At 35.7% G+C, this 21845-nt stretch overlaps 1 protein-coding gene across 1 annotated transcript; it reads left to right on the forward strand.

Annotated features, from left to right (window-relative positions):
• The first annotated feature begins 1008 nt into the window (after positions 1-1008).
• fhl3b (four and a half LIM domains 3b) lies at positions 1009-20231 on the forward strand. Its single transcript, XM_079879657.1, has 6 exons — positions 1009-1101; positions 11191-11406; positions 13264-13438; positions 16070-16239; positions 17039-17225; positions 18815-20231. The coding sequence occupies exons 2-6, from the start codon at positions 11251-11253 to the stop codon at positions 18961-18963; spliced, it is 837 nt and encodes a 278-aa protein (XP_079735783.1). The 5' UTR covers positions 1009-1101; positions 11191-11250; the 3' UTR covers positions 18964-20231.
• The last annotated feature ends 1614 nt before the right edge of the window (positions 20232-21845 follow it).

Consider the following 21845-nt stretch of genomic DNA (forward strand, 5'->3'; position numbering starts at 1 on the left):
TTTCCACAGTTCCGATATACTGAGATACGTGTGGGAAACAGAATAATAATGCTCAAGTTTGTTGAATATGAGATAAAGGTATTATGTTTTCATATGACAAGTCCCAGGGTCCAACAAAACCCTTTTTCCTTTTTACATGATTCACTGTTTTAGTCATATTCAAAAATTCCCCTTTCTTGAATAGATATAATGTGGGCTGTGTGTGTCTATGTAAATGTGTGTACAAGAAACTCACTGCTGAATGTGATTGTAGAATGAGTGTGTGTTCTTCTTTTTTTTCTAATAAAGTGTAAAAGAATAAGATATTAATTTTGTGATTGAATTATAAAGAATATTACTTGTAAAATATCAAGAAAACGATATTTGTTTACTTATGGTATATTTTGTCTCAGAGCACGCTGATAAATTAAAGCTATATTCATTTGAGCCCTGGTCTGAGTCGTGTGTGTGTGTGTGTGTGTGTGTGTGTGTGTGTGTGTGTGTGTGTGTGTGTGTGTGTGTGTGTGTGTGTGTGTGTGTGTGTGTGTGTGTGTGTGTGTGTGTGTGTGTGTGTGTGTGTGTGTGTGTGTGTGTGTGTGTGTGTCTGTGTCACCTCTAGATGTCGCTGTCCGTTGAATTCGACAAATTGAAACGCATAAGTGGAACTAATCTGAATATAATTCTGAGGAAAGACAACAGGCAACACTGTTTGTTTTTAATACATTCATTTAATTTTTGTGAATGTATAATGTTTAAAACAACTTAACTTTTGTAAACTCCTTAACAAACTGCAATGCTGTCCCTGAGCAGAATGTCTAAGTGGCGAGTGTGTGGGAGTTTTTCCGTAAAGTTATTAAATTTCAGAAGGACATTCCATGTCGCCATGTTGGACAGGCTGAAGAATCAACTTAAAGCTGTTTAAAGTTTAAATGTCGTGGTGTGTGTCAGATGTGGGAGGGCTGAGAGTGCAAATGTCTCGCCCAGTGGGAGGATCAACTCTGTGTGTGTGTGAGTGTGTGTGTGTTTCATGAGAAAAACTGCAGCAACACCACTGTGTGTCTCACAGACAGACTTTAACAGGCTGTGCACAGGGACAGATCAGCTGGACACTTCAATACCACGGTAAGATGTCAACTAATTACTGTAGACACTATTAATAGGAAAAAAAACAGAATTTTTTAGTTTTATAAGCTGAATAATAATAATATTGTCTTCTCATAACGTCTTCTGTTCAAGAACTCTTTCCGTTTTTTCTATCAGTTTCAATGGAACCTGAGATGTGATTGGTGTATTATGGATTAATTAGTCCCAGGAACCTGTGTGTGTGTGTGTGTGTGTGTGTGTGTGTGTGTGTGTGTGTGTGTATTTGATTAATTTATATTCATAATAAGTTGTATTATTTATTAATTGATAATAATCAGTTTAATGTCAGTATATTTTGTTCTAACTTTGTGGTACTGTGTGTGTAGTTTTAGTATATAGTATACTTTTTTTATTATTATTATTAATTATAATAACTATTCATTTTATTAATGATTTGTTTTAATAGTTATTAGAGAGAGAGAGAGAGAGAGAGAGAGAGAGAGAGAGAGAGAGAGAGAGAGAGAGAGAGAGAGCAGTTGTCACTGTTGTCCTGCTGTTCAGTTCAGCTGTGGTACAGTAATTTTGGAATAGACTCAAAGTAGTACAGTTTACATTTTCCATAAAACAATGACAGTTGTGTGTGTGTGTGTGTGTGTGTGTGTGTGTGTGTGTGTGTGTGTGTGTGTGTGTGTGTGTGTGTGTGTGTGTGTGTGTGTGTGTGTGTGTGTGTGTGTGTGAGACACCCCAGGGGCTCGGCGACAAAGGCCGCATGAAAAGTGAGTTATTTTTGTCCAGAATGCAGGCAGTTCTCTCTCTCACACACACACAGTGTGTATCCCTCTGTTTCTGTTTCTCACCAGTATTAAGATGGAATTTGCCCACACTTCTGTTCCCTAGTGTCTTTTCTCCTTCCCAGATTTCCTTTTCAGTACTTACAAAAAGTACTGTGGTGATGCCATATAGAGTGTTTATATACAACATGATACTAAATGATAATTACCAAATTAAAGGTACATAGTACTTCTGAGGTCACACTTTCCTATACCCATAAAATGCTAAATGTGAACAGATAGGAATAAAGATTATTTTAAACATTAACATCATGAATCAATAAAGCTGCTTTAAAACAACAGAGATTCCTCTGAGAGATGGCAGAAATACTTCCCAGATTGTAGCCACTGGAGGAAAATGAGGGGAATTGTGGCGCTCATTCCCGGTGCGAATAAATTTAAGGGATGAAGTTTTGTGGACACTCACTGTTGCTGAGTAAGATAGATGGAGCCTGAGTTTTCAGACTGCTGTAAGTCTCAGATGAATAGAAGAGCGCTTTCCACCACAGACGTGATTTATATATCTCAAAGTATATATCTCCCTTCCCAGAGCGTTAATAAATTAATCACACTGTCGTGCAGATGAATGATACAAGAACTCAGTGAATGGACTCTACTACATTATTATAGGTCCTTATGAAGTCTTTTTGAAGGTTGTGATTTCTTAGGCCCAACTTTAAGGCATGCATAAGCTAAAAACACCACTAAAGGGAAAACAGAACATATAAACAAAAATCTAACTCAAAATATTAACAAAAACTAAAATAGTAAATCTATGATACTGGTCATGTGACAGTGACATTAAGTTATACTGTATGTTATTATTTTTACAAGCCCATTAAGAAAAATCCCAGACAACTATGTTATCGCAATACAGTATTTGAATGTAATTGTACACCCATTAAAAATTACATTAAATGTAATTTAATTTAATGTAGCACACCACACACAAGGAAATTGGAGACTGAGTGCACCTTTTTCTTTTACAATCCCAGACAGATAAAAATGTGAAATGAAATGAAATAGACTTTAACATATTTTAATAATTAAGACAAAACATGCTAAAGAAATTTTCTATAACTTCTAATTGGCTGCACAATCGAATGCATAGCATTTTGTCTACCAATAGAAATAATGGGAAATTATCTATTTTTAATGATGATTTAAGATGTTAATCTATCACCCCTTTGAGTACAGAGGTACATTACCAAAAGAGTCACACATTAAAGGGTTAGTTCACCTAAAAATGAAAATTCTGTCAGAAATTACTCTCCCTCATGTTGTTCCAACCCCGTAAGACTTTCGTTCATCTTCGGAACATAAATTAAGATATGTTTGATGAAATCTGAGAGCTGGACCACTCCTCCATAGGCTGCTGGGTAATTTCATCTGCCATCCCAGAAAAGTTAGTAAAGACATCATTAGAATAGTCCAAGTGACTACAGTGGCTCAACCTTAAGTTTATCAAGCGACGAGAATACTTTTTACCTACGTCAGAACGTAGGCTCACTATTGGCCAGCATCACACACATGACCAGCGTCAGCCAATAGTGAGCCTACGTTCTGACGTACAACCCAGAAACGCTGCGCTGTTACACTACGTCAACAGCTTAGGAGAATGACATGGAAGAGAAGAGATGGTTGAATAAAGTCGTTATTTTTGTTTTGTTTTTGCGCACAAAAAGTATTCTCGTCGCTTGATAAACTTAAGGTTGAGCCACTGTAGTCACTTGGACTATTTTAACGATGTCTTTACTAACTTTTCAGGGCTGGCAGATATCAGTTACCCAGCAGCCTATGGAGGAGTGATCCAGCTCTCAGATTTAATCAAAAATATCTTATTTTGTGTTCCGAAGAAGAACGAAAGTCTTACAGGGTTGGAACAACATGAGGGTGAGTAATTACTGACACAATTTTCATTTTTGGGTGAACTAACCCTTTAAGTATGTACTATAAGACCACATGCTTGCAATCAACAATTCTTTGCTTGTGTAGAATAGGTATCTGACCTTATACTGCTACATACTGAAACACGAACTTTGACCCCTCTTTAAAAAGCTGCCTCATTTAGTTTCATTGTAACAGCAGGCATGGATGGAACATGGCATTATGGGAAGGCGCCAGTAGGTAAGCATGATGCTTGTTTATAGAGCGGGGTAAATATGGCTTGTAAAAGAGTAATTAAGGCTAACTTCTGCATTAATTCTCTATCCGCAAGCCAACTGTGGTGTCCACACATCGGTTTTTCCACCATCTAAGTGTATGATGTCACTAGCAACTTCCAGACATACAGCGAATTTGGCTCCAAACTTTATATTTCCACTCACATCCAGCAAACACGTCGTTATAAGGTCTGATCGGATGGGTGTATGGGGAGGTGGGGGGGGGGGGCTGTGACCACACAATGTTTTTAGTTGGCCCAAAAACTGGAATGCTGTGCGTAATCTTTCTCCGTGAGTAAAAGGCAGAAATGTTGGTCTCCTAAGAACTCCGTCTGGTTTTTCTCAGCCTGAAGACTGGAATGTGCCATTTTTAGGAAGAAAAATGCCTTTGTTTGCCCTTTTGGAAACCATGAAATTCTTCCCAACCATGGCCCTGACCACAGTGGCATTCCCACAGGGTGGTACAGGGCAGAGAGACAATAGCTGGACACATGCCAGTGAAGAACACTAGGCTGACAGACACACTGCTCTAGAAAAAATGAGACAGCTTTTAAATGGGTCGTGACATGAGACAACAATTTTGCCTTGATCTTTTGACATATAAGAGGTCTTTGAAACATTCAAACATCCTGCAAGTTTCATAGCTTAAACTGTCCTTCTCATTATAAACAAAGCATTTATTTACTCAAGCTCCAAAAACAGAGCCGTCTGCTCTCTAATCGCTCTTGCTATTTTGAAATCATACACTGATTGGTCCGCTTCAAGTCGAACATATTGTGGAATCTGTGACGTCACACGGGCGTTTTCTGTAAATGATGGTTTTATATGGATAATGTTTTCAAAACACTTACTCGCGTTCAATAGCGAGTGGGCATTGATGCTGTCATCTATGCTGTGACATTAGCCAATCATAACAGTGGCTGTTTACTGACAGGCCTTAAAGGAGCCGCCCCTTAAAAACTGATAATTTCAGACAGAGGGTCAGAATGAAGGTAGAAAATTATTATTTTTTGTTAACTTTATTAACATTATATGTGAACCTCAAGGAACATATTAAAATTATTTTAAAAAATCCATGTCATGACCCCTTTAGTTACATTAATTTTGTTGTTGAATTCATCTTAAATATTTTAAGTAAATGTATTTACTGAACGTAAAATGTTAGGTTGGCTTGATTAAAATTTTGTAATAATTCCTAAATTATTTATTCATATAGTATCTTCTTCTAAAAAAAAATTCTGATTAGTTCTTTGAATTTGTTTGTTTATTTTTCAGTGTTAGAACAATCTGCTGTCACCACAGTGTAGGAACAACTAGATGTTAATATGAGCAGTACTTTCCCATCCAAAACTCACTGCCACGATTCTAGGGTGTTCTGAGTGGTTGCCAGGGTGTTGCTAGGTATTGGGTGGTAACTATACACAGTTATTTTGTTATATACTATTATAGTATTCATTCATATTTTGAATGAGTTTTTTCATGTTTTCAGTTTTTAGTTTAAGTTTTAGTCATTTAGTATTTTTTTGTATTACTATTTTATTTTATTTTTATTTTTTTTGCATTTGAGTTTAAACTTATTTTATTTCAGTTAGTTGCCAAGGCAATATCTATAATTTTCATTTAAGTTTAGTTTACTTTAATTTTTATAGTTTAGTTTTAGATAACAACCTATTGAGATTGTGGATGGATGTTTAGTTGTTATCATGTTGCTTTGCCATGGCTAAACTAATCTGAGTGGTTGCCAGGGCGTTGCTATGCTGTTGCTATGTTGACTAAGTGGCTGTTTTTGATTAAATGTTGCTATGCATATTGCATATGATGATTGCTTTGAATCTTTTGTGGTTGTTGAAGCATGTGTGAAATCATTAGTTTTAAGGTCAAAAATCTGTTGAATTGTAATTCACGCCACAGATGAGAATTATAAGTCCATTATATTCAGCATATAGTTGTTTTACCAATCAAATGTAGTGATTCTGGACCAGGTTTAGTGTCTAACATCAGTGTAGAAAGAAGAGAAAACTTTTTGAGGGAATGTTTAAAGACTGGATAAGGAAAGCAATGTAATCCCTTCTTCTCACATAATAAAACCTGTCTGGCATATAGATATGTTTAATAAGCATCCTATGATGACTGCGTTGTTTGCTAAACATCTGGAGCTGGCTCTAACACGTCCCGTGGCAGGAAGACACATTGTTCTTAAGAGTAAGCAACCCTCCCAAGATCTCAACCAAGATATTAGATTCAGAACTAAACATCTTTTTCATACCCCAAATTGGTATTTATTCTTCAGACTGGAATTTGCACTTTAATCTGCACAAGTTTCGCTTTAATTAACGTTTGCTTCATTTCCCAGAATTCTACGTTTTGCATGTCTCATGTTATTCATTCAGAGTCTTTCTCAATTTCTTCATTGTATTCATAGTCTGACTGTTTCAGCTATAACATTTGTCAGAAATGTGAATTAATACTGTAACTATACTAACTCTTTACTCTTAGAAGAAAAGGTTGTATATGGAACAAGGGCATGTCAGCTGATTCAAATATAGAACCTTTAAGGGGTTCCATCATGGGGTCATTTTATGGTTTTAATTAATTAATTTTCTTTTAATTCACATTTCATTTTAATTACATTTTATGAATTAAACAGTTTGAAAACATACTTAACAACTAAAAAAAATACCTCTTTAATATGAAAGGATAATGCACTTCTCCTAATATAAAACCTTTTTGGCATAAAGCACTTTTTAAAATTGAGTCAAGAACCCTATGAACCTTTTTTTTTTTTGTAAGAGTGTATGATATTTTTACTTTAATAGAAAAAAAATGTTTTAATTATACTTTGCTTAATTTCCTAGAATCCTTAGTTTTGCCTGTTTCACTTTTCCTGCTGTTTATTCACAGTCTTTTAACATTTTTTTACTCCCAAATTAAAATTAGAAACTCACAGTCTGAACATCTGTCAGAAATATGGGCAATGTAAGTTTAACTACAAGTTTACACGCAAGTGAACATTGAGTACTTTCTGTGGTATTCTAAATCTGGGATGAATTTAAAATCCACAATCAACATGTTTGATATGTTGACGGATTCATTTAGAATGGCTTCAGAATGTAACTTAAAAGTTTTATTACACTGACATTTGGCCCGCAGGTGTTCAATAGCAATCATTTCACTGGCACATAGACCTCAGGAAACAAATAACTACCAAAGCGCACACACACAGTTAACCAGCTGGTTAATTTTTCCACCCTCTGAACAATGGGGTTGGAAACTTTTGCAGCTGCTGAATAACGTACTATGTGCTTCAGTAAGTGTGAGTAATTTTGTGTCAAATTAGGGCTTCATTATATTTTCTTCTCACAACACATGATGCATTGAATAAGCTGAACTCCAGTACATAGAATACCATACCTGTGGAAACCACATTCAAAGAAAGTTTTTGTTGTTCTAGTGTTCGGTTTTACAGACCATTTAGCGGCGTGTTTCTTTAAAGACCCGCGGCTTGGGGAATATATGAGGTGGAACCAGAACAGAGACGCCCTTCCTGGATTTGCCATTGCATGGGGTCTGTGTAAGTTCGTACTGTTTTTGGATGGGCCGCATCAGGCATCTTAGATCGTCTTGTTGAGAAGGAAAATATTCCTTGTTATGCAGTCATTAATCTGCACCTTGTCAAGGCAGGTTTAATCATGTGGGAATGCTGTGGAATTTATTTGATTAGTTGTTTGCCAATGTTCTGCTTTAGATGGCAGGCTTACAAGTTATATAGCGTTCTTTTGTAATGAAATCAGGTTTGATCTTTAGGGGAGAGGGGTATTAAAAAAGAGTGGAATAATAAAATGTGGTCAGAAATGTGATTAAAACAAGTTTTTAATGTAGGTGGTTTGAAATGCAATTAAAATCAGGTCTTTCTTGTCTGCATTTCTGTCTGAATGATCTGATCAGATGATATGTGGTTTTCCATCATTCAATGAATGGTTGTTACAGATTTTTTCAACTGCTTACACACATTTTGAAAACTTTGCCTATTTTTTTCAAAACTTTACTCACAAATCCAAGAATTGCTAAACGAAGCACTGCATTCAAAATATCACAAACACATCTCAAAAGCAAACATTTGTCTTACGTTGCAAACACCTTTGTCTAATATTATATTTTTGGATATATCATACATACACACAGTTATTCCAAACCTAAAGCTCTTCTTTCATGAGATGTTTAAAAATTCACAGTAAACGCGAAAGCAAGATTGAAACCAAACTAAATATTTTTTTACTGTAAGCATTTGTGGTTGTGAATACAGTATTATACAGTCCGAAAAACCTATAACTTGACCTTTGGTCTGTTTATTCTAAAGCCATGATTGGTTGGTGTTCAGTAAAGCAATGAGTGTTTGTGTGTGTGAGGCACTGATGAATTACTGTGGCATTTTGATAGTTTCTTGGTTAGGGTTAGGCTAACCCTAACCCTTGAAAAAGGAAATCAAGAAGATTTTTGTGTGTTACAGAGAGAATTGTGTGTTGTGGTTTGCAAAAAGTGTTTCATAAAATTGAAAACTGAGCCGGAGACTGAGAATTAGTGAATGGTTTTGCAGATTTGATGTGTGATTCTGGTGTTTGAGTGTCAGGATTCAGAAATTGTGTGACAAGTAAAGGATTTTGTGTGTAAGCAGTTGAAATAAAACTGTAAAATGTTTTGATCAATGGATTATCAAATAGTTTTAGTTGCAACCAGCTGTAATAATGAGCTAAAAGCACAGATCTGTCGTGGTGTGTGTTAACATTTCCAGTTCTTTTGCACTGAAATAAACTGGCTGAGATGTGCAGACACTCTTTTGTGAGTCCTGAAATGAGCCGTCAGTTAAACGTTTACCGTCGCGAGACACAAAGACTGGAATGTCAGCGTAGTGGGAATAATGTGTCACCTATGATCTGGAAACTGTCTCTTCATCTTTTCTTTCTGCTTACATTATATACATTCCACAACACTTACACACTTGTCTCTCTTATCCTTCTGTATGAGAATGATTTTGTTTTCATTTTATTGTTTTTTTTATGTTTTAATGGTTGCAGTTTATTTATTTATTTTTATTTTTATTTTTTATAATTTTGTTAGTTGCTGCTTAATTATTTAACATGTTATGTAATTGTTTAATTATCTTATTTTATTCAGTGGATGAGTTGGACTGGATAGTGAATTCCTTTTCACATTATTAAGTGTTCATAAAACATGTAAACTCCTTTAATAGTGTTATGTGTGTGTGATTTATTTGTTTCATTATTTTATTCAATTATTATTTTTGTTATGTTTTTAAAAAAGTTCCAGGATCCATCCTAGGATAAGAGTGTGTTTGTTGATGAATGTCCAGAGTGCGCAGAACTGGAATCCAGACAAAGCAGCAGCATATTTTGGTCTCTACATAATTGCAATACTTCCATTTGTGTTAGTTTTACTGTCTTAACTATTATTGTAGAATATGGAAAATAATGATAATATGACAATGTGTCCAAACATTTGACTGGTAAACCTCTTGGTGCTCATGAAGGAATGTGCTTCTGTTTATATGAGGAGTCACTCAAAGTCCTGTACTGCATTGCTCTCGTCATTTCTCAACAAAAACAAGATGTTTGGGGGGAATCTGAGCTATTTCCAGTTTACAAGGCCGTTCACTCGTTTGGGGGTGAGAGCAGGATATGAAGAAGGGGGAGAATGCGAAATCACTGTCATGATGTTCCTGACCCTCGGGGAGTTCTATACATCTCATTAGATCCGCATGTTCTACAATCAGAACGACTCCCACACAGAATGCCAGAGGAGAGCGGGAATACGAGCGGGACAAGAGATGCAGGCACAGAAGAACTCAAGCTACTTGTTTGGTTTCATGTCTTAATAGTCTTCCACACATTGTCCACTGAATTTAAACCCATATAAGCGTTCACATCAGGGTATAAATTATGGAAAGGGATGAGTAGATATAACTGTGGACTGGAGATCTCCAGAGCAGGGTGTGAACTCCAAGAGTCTTTCACCTCCGCCAAATGTCGCTGACTTACTTTTCAAAATAAACGTTTGTAAATTAGGCATAAGTTTCTCATGGAGAGTTGAATTGATCTTACATGAAATGTTAAAGTTATAAAATGTGCTACATAAATGAATATGCCTGTATAAATATGCCCTCGAGATTGACGTTTCATATTTGAGGGGGCGATAGCTCCGTGAGAGGGGCGTGCCAGAGCTTGTGGACTGGAAAAAAGATGGTCACTTGGGCACAAGCAAACACTTGGGAGTTCACTGCATGATGAGAACTGCTTAAAATGACAGAAACCATCTTTGGGAAAAATTATTTGAAGTGTAATTTTGTACAAGTTTGGCTTGTGTCCCATTGGATTACATGGAGAGGGCGGGGTTTATGACCTATCCGCAGCCAACCAAGGGGCGATCGAAATGCTTTGGCTTCACTTTTCAGGACTCGTGTGGCACACTTGGGCCAGGGGCTTTTGGACAAGGCTGAAGAGACCTCTCGTCCCCCTGAGTTAGCAACCTCTCCAACACTCATTTTTTAAGATCCAATCAATTTTCAATGGTTAAAAGAAGTCCTGCCCTGTTTTCTCATTAAAGATCTTGTTTCACTCAGCAATATCACATTACAGAAGTTTAGTGTTTGTGTGATGTGTTTGAAAAGATATAGTGAGAGGAGATTCAGTGAGTTTTTAGTGTGGGAATCTGTTCATTCTCACGCTCTGTCCAGGACACACACAGTGGACATCGGTCATGATCACACATTTAACACGCATATAGAATGTGACCGCTTGTTTCCCCACTGGATCCTGATGACCATCTGATCCATTTAATCAAAGATAATGGACTAGACTCAGATCCCTAGAGTATCTCTCTCTCTCTCTCTCTCTCTCTCTCTCTCTCTCTCTCTCTCTCTCTCTCTCTCTCCCCAGACTCATATCCCTAGAGTATCTCTCCCTCTCTCTCTCTCTCTCTCTCTTAATTTTGTCCAGTCATTTAATTAAAAATCAAATCAAAACAGATTCATCACTGATTACAGACTATATAATGCTTTCTGATGTGGAAAGCCTCACAGATAATTACTCAAAGGTAACTCTTTAAATCTGTTTTTTCTTTAGGACTAGAGAGCATCTCAATCCGCTGACTGTGTTGTATGAGTCAGAGAGGAGCGAAGCGTCATGTCGGAAGCGTTTGACTGTGACGGATGTAAGGAGTCTCTCTACGGGAGGAAATACATCCAGGTGAACGACGTTCCTCACTGCGTCCCCTGTTACGACCGGCTGTACGCAAACACCTGCCAGGAGTGCAAAGAGCTCATCCAACACACCTCACGGGTGAGCGTTTCACTCAGCGTCACAGATGGGCTTCATAGGTGGACACATGTATATTTACAAAACATCATTTTAAAAGTTATTAATTAAAAAATATTTTATATATTTTGGATTTAGTTGTATAATTATAAATGTAAAATATTAATATATATACATGTATATAGGCCTATATATATATATACCATGGTAGATTCAAAGTTTAATTATTGAATTATTTTATTAAGACATATTAATAAATATCTATAAAAAAATACTTAGAATAATAGAAAACATTTTTTTATTTAGTGCTGTCATCTAACATAATATACATATATATATATATATATACAGAAATTATTTTTATATTAATAATTTTTTACACAAGTATTTATATAGAAGTACTTTGGTGTTCCATGGTTGTATTTCAGTACGGGTTTATTTCAAAATACCATAATATTGTCATGTCATATACCATCACTGGTTAAAATGCCCTGCAGTACCATGTAAATACTATGGCAACCACTTTTCATGTAGTTTATATCTGATCCCAGCACAGTACTTTTTAATAAGTGTTCTTATGTGTGTGTGTGTGTGTGTGTGTGTGTGTGTGTGTGTGTGTGTGTGTGTGTGTGTGTGTGTGTGTGTGTGTGTGTGTGCGTGTGTGTGTGCGCGTGTGCGTGCGCGTGTGCGCGTGTGTGCGTGTGTGTGTGTGTGCGTGTGCGTGTGTGCGTGTGTGTGTGTGTGTGTGTCTTGCAAACTTCCACAGTATTTTTAAACACTGCTATCAATTGCTTCCACTTGTGCTGTGTTGTATTTGGATGTGTCTTCATGTGTTTTATGGTTGCTCTTCAGTGAGTTTACACACACAGGCATAAATGCATTCCATATAATATTTACAGGAGATGTATCTGTGTATCATTCGTCATAGATTTCCACTCTCACAGCTGGTCACGGTCACGCGTGACAGACGGCCAAAGCAAACAGAGACTTACACATCCACTGGGAGAATTGCACACTACACAAACACTACTACTAACTACACGCTCTCTCTCTCTTTCTGTGTTTTTCTCCCTCGTTCTCCATCAGTCATCTGGAGACGTGATGATTTGTGGGTCATTCGGCTTAAAAGAACATCATTTATTAAATGTCAGGTTTAACAGTTGAGTTTGAACTGCTCTGAGTCAGTGACTCACATGTGAGGGTTTCAGAAGTCAAGTCAAGTCAACTTTATTTATATAGAGTTTTATACAATTCAGATTGTTTCAAATCAGCTTTACAGTGATTGATTTAACATCTGTGAGAAACAGCACACCGTCACATCAGCAGATCTAGTGTACATAGAGACAGTGAGATCTCTCACATCTTCACTGGAAGATCTCGAGTGTTTTAGACAAACACGAGGAGGTTAAGCAGAAGCTTCTGTTCTGTGTTCAGGATTCATAGCCGTCTGATCTTCGAGAGCTTGGACTAGTGGACGATAGTAAAGCATGTTTTCATTGTGTAGACACAATTCCTTTCATGGTAGTGGAAGTGACACAGAGAACAGCAAGATCTGTTTTACTTCAACATGCTTTTGGTCATAGAACTTCCTGCACAACCAGCTGTGTCACCTCAATTCACCTTTTGTTCAGCTGTGCAGCGACCTTTGATCCAACATTTGATGATGTAACTGTGATTAAATAGATTCAATTCTATGGACAACATACGACATGCCACATCTTCCTTCTTGAACTATATCCAGGGGAGTCAGTCTCATGCACGGTCACAAGATCTAAACTAAATTCAATAAAGGAAGTACCACATGATTTTCTAGAATGCTTTAATATAATTTACAGTTGAACTGAATATATATCTTTGTGTTGTTGTGCCGTGTGTGTTCAGGAGCTGTATTATGAGGAGAGGTATTATCACGAACACTGTTTGCGCTGCTCACACTGCAGCCGTTCTCTGGCCGACGAGCCGTTCACCCGTCAGGAAGACGTCCTGGTGTGTAACGAGTGTTACCGTAATGAGGTTTCCTCTAAATGTGTGGCCTGCGCCAAGACTGTGATGCCAGGTACAGTTCCACACACACACACACACACACACACACACACACACACACACACACACATATGCAAATGCATATATTTCATTTATATACTGTATACTCTAACATTCAAAAGTTCGGGGTCAGTAAGATTTATTTAATTTTTTTAAAGAAACAAATTGATACTTTTATGCAGCAAAGATACATTAAATTGATCAAAAGTGACAGTAAATACATTTATAATATTACAAAATATTTATTTCAAATAAATGCTGCTCTTTTAAACTTTCTATTCATCAAAGAATCCAGAATAAAATGATCACAGTTTCCACATGGGCCTAAATATGAAGCAGCAAAACTGTTTTCAACATTGATAATAATCAGAAATGTTTCTTGCGCATCAAATCCTCATATTAGAATGATTTCTGAAGGATCATGTGACACTGAAGACTGGAGTAATGATGCTGAAAATTCAGCTTTACCATCACAGGAATAAATTATTTTAAATTGTAATAATATTTCACAATTTTACTGTTTTTACTTTATTTTTTAACATATTTATATATTTATTAGTGCTGGGTAACAATTATTCGCAATTAATCACATCCAAAATAAAAGTTATGTGTGTGTAGGCTACTGTGTATATTTATTTTGTATATACAAATATATACATATGCATGTATATATTTAAGAAATATGTACATATTTATGCATCATTTATATTATGTATAAATATAAATATTTATTTATAAATATTTTTTCTTAAATATATATACATGCATGTGTGTGTATTTATATATACAAAATAAATCTACACAGTACACACACATAACTTTTATTTTGGATGTGATTAGTCAGTTGCTCAGCACTAATATATAATTATATATATATATATATATATATATATATATATATATATATATATATACAGTATATATATATATATATATATATATATATATATATATATATATAATTTCTTTCTATAGATTTGAATTGCAGAAAAGTGTATTCTGCTGCTGTGAACATCTCAATCATCACAAGCCTCTTGCATGTAATTGATTGTACCAGATTGTATAGATTACAGTCATAATACAACACAACAAATACGAAAGCTTTCCAACGTAATCCGACATAAAATGAAGTTTGTGTGTTTCTCACCCTGCCCGCTAAAGCAGAAACCGAGTTAATGAGTTTTGATTGGGCGTCAGGGTGCGGCAGTAGAGATGTGACAGTGTGATTACAGACACACTCAGCTGAGAGAGAAAACCCTGCGGCCACGCTCACACACGCTCACACACACACACACACACACACACACACGCCTCCAGGCCTGGTGCCAACACTTGGGCGTTACATTACCCATAATTACACTCCGCCGCCCGCCTCTGTCTCTCTGGAGCTTTTCAGAGAGAAATAAGAGATGGTGAAAGTTCCAGAAGGATAAAATTACAAACTGAAAGTGGCAGCTCTCTCCTCCCTCGCTCATTTGAAACAGACCCGCCGTCTCAGTCCCTCACGGCTCATTTTCACACCCATTCTCAGTCTTTATACAGAGATCAGGTGAGCCAGTTTGGCGTTTTCCCACCAAACCTGTACATTACATCTGCAACTTGTGCATTTCCAGATTCCAGATGCATTTTATTGAAATACCAGCCGTTGTGGAATTTTCAGCCCACAGCTTTTGCACGCCTCAGAAACAAAACACCCACTCGAGAGGCTTTAGTAGATCCAGGGCAGTTCAAGTTCAATTGTGAATGTAGTTGTGTAGCAGACAGACTGTAGCGTGACATCACACATGTAGTTATTCTCTGCATTACAAAGACTAATTACTTATCAGACATATCAGCCACCCTCAACACAATACAACACTTGAGCAAGAACAGATGAGGCTGTTTCTCAGAAGAAAACCAGTGCAGACATGCAGGTAGAAGCACATTCACAGATTGTGCAATGATGTAACGAGATAAAAATGATAAAAGCTATGAGATAATGTTTAGCTCTTAAATGAAAAAACCCAAGAAATCAAAATGACAGTTTTGTGGCTTACTTTATTTCTGTTATCTTTGAGGTGAATCTAGTGTCCCACTGTTATTTTAGTATTATTTGTATACTCTATTTATTAACATTTTAAATTGGCTTTTATTTTTATATTTTATATGTTTTACTTTTTATTTAGTTTTTTAAGTTTCAGTAATTTTGTAATGTGCTTTTGTCATTGTTCTTAGTGGTTTATATATATATATATATATATATATATATATATATATATAATGTTTTTTTTATTTTATTTTTTTACTTATTTCCCAGTAAAAATATGTAAAGAAAAATCTTTGAAACAAGATACAATTTAATTGAAAAGCACTCTTTTTAAATCGGGTTTCACTTGTTTAATGTGGTTCATCTTGTTTTTTTCATGATCATTTTAGATGAAATTTCTCTGAAATTGAAATATTTGTCCAAAATACATGTTCAAAATATAATTTTTGCAGTGTAAAATGAGAAAGTATCTCCTGCTTAGACGGGAAAAAAATATGGAAGAGCTCCTGCTCCCATTAGTAGTTGCATTGTCTTTACATGAAGTTAAAATGGTTTTGTCATGTTGCTTTGCTCAATGAAGTGTTGTACAGTTAGTTTGAACAGATGTGGATCTCTCAGGCTCTAAGCGGCTGGAGTACGGAGGCTGCTCGTGGCACGAGGAATGTTTTGTTTGTTGCGGCTGTGAGAAGCCCATCGGCGGACAGTCGTTCATCCCAGATAAGGACGAGTTTTACTGTGTGTCCTGTTACGAGGGACGATTCGCCCCACGCTGCGCCCACTGCAAACAGGTGAGAGGAAAACTAACACTCTTAAAAATAAAGATGATGATTCCATGAAGAACCTTTAACATCCATGAAACCTTTCCATTGGACAAAAGGTTCTTTAAAGTGGAAAAAGCCTATTAAAATATTCTTCATATTAAGAAAAAATTTTTACTTTTAAGGCAAAAACATTGTTTTTTCATGCACTGCTCAATTTTGAGATTTTGGCCTATTTGGCTTTTCATAACATGTTGTTTCAGACTAGTGGAAAGAAGACATCCAAAATACACTTTTAAGTGTTTACTGTATCTATTTGCAATTCATTTCTTTAAAGGTTGCTTTCTTAAAATTAGTTTTTTCTCCAGTTCAGTAGCACTTACATACACCAAACTTTACAGTTCTAATATGTCAACAAAATGAAATTGAATATTCTGATTTTTGTTTTGGAGTTTATGCAAGTGAGTGCATAGTTAATTAGAAAATGCCTCATTTGCATATTTAAACATAATATTTCCAAAAACTTACAAAAATGTTTGAAATTCTTAATGTATTCAATCAACACAGGAAGTATGGTGATATTTATTATTGTTAAAAAATGTACCCTATTTATGTGTCTTTCCTTCAAAGTTGTTCACTGAAATGTTCCTTGGCAAAAGTTATTTTTTTCACTGTGAAACCCCCCTTTGGAAACTTTATTTTTACGAGTGTAAACTACAAATATCTGAAGATTAATCTAAATACTGAGTATTTTTTGCTTTTATTTCATTGCCAACCTCGTTAAGTTGTACGCAGTGAATGACAGTGTGTTTGGTCTCGTCTCTTCCAGATCTTGGTTCAGGGTGGCGTTACGTACAGAGACGAGCCCTGGCATAAAGAATGTTTCTTGTGTTCGGGTTGTAAAGTCCAGCTGGCCGGACAGCCTTTCACAACGCAGGGTGAAGATCCGTTCTGTGTGAAGTGCTTCAGTAACCTGTACGCCCAAAAATGTGCCGCCTGCGCCAAACCCATCACAGGTCAGTGTGTGTTAATGTGTCCTTATAACAAGAGCGCTCTTCATTAGCAGTTCCTTCAGCTGAGAACACAAACACTGTCAGAAACAAGAGACAGTTGTCACATAAACAGGGTCGTGTGTTTGGAGGCTGTTGAGTGTGTTTGAATAAACTTCTGCTTGTTCATCGGGACTCAAGAGTCTCTCATCCACCGGGTCATGACCTGTGAGAATATAATATCTAACTCAAATATCAATATCAAATATCTCACTGTTTATTATGTTTTAACCCTATAAAGCCTAGTGTATCATATTTGATATGCACATTTCTAAAACATTATCAAAACTTTGCTGAAAACTTGTACACACTCTTCTACATGCCATCTATTGTATGAGTGATAGTTTACACATTTTTAGCAAGTAAAAGGCCTTTTAGTGTAAATTTAACTATAACATCCCCCTTCAGGTCATGGTTCACGTGTCTTTTTGCTGTGAAATCTTGATTTTTTTAAGTAAATCTAAGATTAACGTTTATATTGTTATTAATATTTAAAGATGAACACTTATTGGACTGAAGCAACTTTTTTTGTTACATTTATTTGTTCATCTCTCAGTCATCATTGTATTGCATTATACGTTTTGCCTCCCACAATAAAAACTACAGAGATTTGATCATAAAACTAAGCATTTAAATATCATCTAACTAAGACATTATTGGGATATATAGAGTGACGACTGATTTTTACATGCATTTCATGAAGTACGCTATACTGTTATATAGATCTCAATGATTTACATTACAAACAATTAGAATTTCATCCATTTATGGGGCATATAAATATCAGCAACAACAAATTGCATGTTTTTTCTCAGTTTAGACCTTTGAATAAAATTGAGGTGTTTTTTCCCCTCCAATTATGAGCTTCATATTCTCACTAATCATACTATTAGCCATAAAATTGTGTCGAATATGACATTCAACAAAAAAAGCACATATCAAAAAAAAAAAAAAAAAGATTTTAAAATATAAAAAATGTGTGTATATATATAATACATAGATTTATTTTGATTTTCTCATCCTCATCTCGGTCCAAACCCCAATGACGACTTCTATGGAAAACAAAAAAAGATTTTACGCAGAAAGTCCATGCTGCTCTTTTCCATTGAATGAAAGTGAATGGAGACTGGGGCTGTCAAGCTCTAAAAGTGACACATAGAAAAAATTACAAAAGTAGTCAAGGAAAACATGACTTAAACATACAACATACAAGTTGCATAAACCATGTTGTTTTTTTTGTCATTTAAAAAAAGCTGTAAAAAAAATCCATAAAAAACAGAAAAGTTCTGTTTACAGGTAAGTTTACAGACTTTTCTATTAACCATAAATCACACAATGCAGAATTCAAAATACGGGTAAAACACCTGTGAAACATCAATACGGAAAATTCCTTCATTTACACATTGTTCCATATTTTTACAGACTTTTCTTAGAGTGCGTCCTTATCAATGTTTATAAACAATTTAAATAATGTTCATATGAAATGATGATAATGTTGTTATAGAGATTTTAGAAACGGCTGCTCAAAATGAAACTCCTCTCAATGTTATTGTCAGGTTTTGGAGAAGGGAAGTACGTGTCGTTTGAGGATCGTCAGTGGCATCAGTCGTGTTTTAAGTGTTCTGAGTGTTCGGTGTCTCTGGTCGGCGCTGGATTCTTCCCCGACGGGACAAAGATTCTCTGCAAAAACTGCAATGCCAAATAATTCAAAACTGCTTCTGTAGATGTGCTGAAGAACAGAGCGCTGTGTGATAGACACACATTTATGAAACGTTTGACATCATTTATACATGTATGATATACATGAAAGTTTAGGTTACATTCTCCCAAATCTGTATGTTAAAAATCTCTAAACTAGAACGACACATTTGATTGGGTAAATGCATTTTATAGTTTAAATGATAAACTCAAATAATTTGAACTCAACGTGTGTTTCATGTCAAAGTGACTCAGTTTCCTGAGATTTTATTGTTCTCATCATTGCTGAACTTTTGCATAGTTTTGATTTTACGTTTGAGTAATTTTCCATGTGTTTGCATTAACATCAGGCCTTTAAATTCCCTCCAACATCAACATTCCTCAATGAAACTTACATCTGAACAAAACACACACTGAGTGTAAATATGTGAGGTGTGTGTTCAGCGAGACAGGATTGAATCATGTAATGATCATTAGAATCTGGACAGAAAATGTTGTTTGTATTAAACAGTGAATTTTACACTGCACCATTTTAATGCACATGCATTGGTGTTTTATCCATTCATTTTTAATAATTCTCATATGAAATATTCACATATTAATAATGATTTAACAGGTGGCTTCTTATTTGTGTTGCTTTCAAAAGAATACTATTAACTTTGTTTTTAAATGTTTGATGTATTTTTACATATGAATGGCTTCAGTAAAACTGATCCTGCTGTCGTTTCCTTTCATAAAATATTTATTACATACATAAAACAACAACTTTCAAATATCATTTGAGGTTTAGTCAAATTATGTTTTCACTTTAAAAACCAATAAAAGATAAGATATCTGATAAGGTTTTTTTTTTTTTTTTTTTTTTGCTTGTTTTAAGAATTACTACAGGTTCTCACTGCAGACTTTCCACACACATCCAGTGGAAAAGATGGACTGATGGAGACACTGAGTTCTTTAAAAGTTAAGGTCTGATACAAAGGTTTAATGCTGATAATGCAGCTTGGTTTGACATTTTATTAATGACGATCATACATTTTAAGTCCAAATAGACCTACTTTACATAAAAAGGTCCAGAAACAAAAAATATGAGGATTAAAAACATCACAAAGCAGAAATGATCTTTCCAAACCCCTTTATAAACATAATCTGCAGCCATTGGTTTAAGAAATTCTCATGACTCTTCCGTTAGATGCTGTCGACTCTGTTTATGGAAATATGAAAATTGTGTCTTTGTCCCAGGAGAGACTCCGGGTCCCATTAAAGCCGTTCTCTGGGGTCTTTGGTTTCATCTTGTGTCCTAAACCTCAGTGGACAGAACATTTGTCCTGCCGTCTCTGTTAAAACCATCAGAACTAAACAATCACTCGATCCATCATGTGTTAAATACTGCAACACACACTCAATACACAAACAGTGCATTAAAATGTGGATCCAATGCATTCGTCCATTATTGAATAGTGTAGGAATCATTATTAATCATCATCAGGACTAAAGATGCTCAATAAATTTTTTACCAGACATAGCACTCACAAAGAACCAATTTTCACCAAGTAAACTAAAAACAATTCACTAAACAAATTAAATTGAACATTTTTAAATAACATGATAGTTCCAGGTTTTCCATGACTGTGTGAACCTCATTGTTTGTGTCTGTATTTTCTGATATGAAACTAAATAGCGCCACCTAGTGAACATTATCTACAGTAACGCTGTAGCACAGAGACCTCAGGTTATTTTAAAGGGATAGTTCACACAAAAGATGAAAATTCATAATTTACTCGCTCCTAACATGAGTTTATTTACTGTGACTGGTTTACTTTAAAGAGATAAAGTTTTCTACTCTTTTTCTCAGGACAGAATATGTGACTAGCTTTCTATAATTTAATATTTTCACTATCTACTGTTTAGGATATACAGCGGGGGAAATAAGTATTGAACACGTCATCATTTTTCTCAGTAAATATATTTCCAAAGTTGCTATTGACATGAAATTTTCACCAGATGTTGGTAACAACCCAAGTAAGCCATACATACAAAGAAACAAACAAAAATAAGTTCAGAAATTAAGTTATGTGTAATAATGTGAAATGACACATTGAAAAAGTATTGAACACATGAAGAAAGGGAGGCGCAAAAAGGCATGGAAAGCCAAGACAACTGCTGAAAACTTACAGTAATTAAAAAGCAATCCAGCCCCCTGTCAGTGGAAATTAATAACAGCTGGTTCAGTCCCAACGGATGGCCTACAAAAAGGTCTCATTGACAAGGTGTCACACAAGACACATCTCATGATGGGTAAAAGCAAAGATCTGTCTCAAGACCTTCACAAACCTAATTGTTGCAAAACATAATGATGGCATTGGTTATAGGCACCATTCGAAGCTTCTGAATGGTCCAGTGAGCACTTTTGGGGCCATAATACGGAAGTGGAAAGACAATAATTTCACCATAAATTTGCCTCGACCAGTGCTCCTCGCAAGATTTCTGATAGAGGAGTGAAAAGAATAATCAGAAGAGTTGTCCAAGAGCCAACACCAAGTTGTATGGTGTTTTTAGGGTAATGTGCACTGCCATTTCTCCTCCAAATATGGTGTGTATTATGGCATCCAAACAGTTCAATTTTGCTCTCATGTGACCACACTATATTCTCCCAGTATTTCACTGGCTTTTCCAAATGTTGTGCAGCAAACTTTAAACGAGCTTCAACATGCTTTTTTTCTTCAGTAATGGAGTCTTGCGTGGTGAGCGTGCATACAGGCCATGGCGGTGGAGTGCATTACTCACTGTTTTCTTTGAGACAACAGTACCTGCTATCTGCAGGTCTTTTTGAAGCTCTCCACAAGTGATCCTTGGCTCTTGGACAACTCTTCTGATTATTCTTTTCACTCC

The sequence above is a fragment of the Squalius cephalus genome (genome assembly GCF_949319135.1).
Source record: "Squalius cephalus genome assembly, chromosome: 8".
NCBI lineage: Eukaryota > Metazoa > Chordata > Actinopteri > Cypriniformes > Leuciscidae > Squalius > Squalius cephalus.

Excerpts from the sequence above, each read along its gene's own strand:
- fhl3b (XM_079879657.1), top strand. The coding sequence starts at position 11,251 with ATGTCGGAAGCGTTTGACTGTGACGGATGTAAGGAGTCTCTCTACGGG. Across the intron at positions 11,407-13,263 it reads TCATCCAACACACCTCACGG|GAGCTGTATTATGAGGAGAG; the intron begins GTGAGCGTTTCA and ends GTGTGTGTTCAG. Across the intron at positions 16,240-17,038 it reads GCTGCGCCCACTGCAAACAG|ATCTTGGTTCAGGGTGGCGT; the intron begins GTGAGAGGAAAA and ends CGTCTCTTCCAG.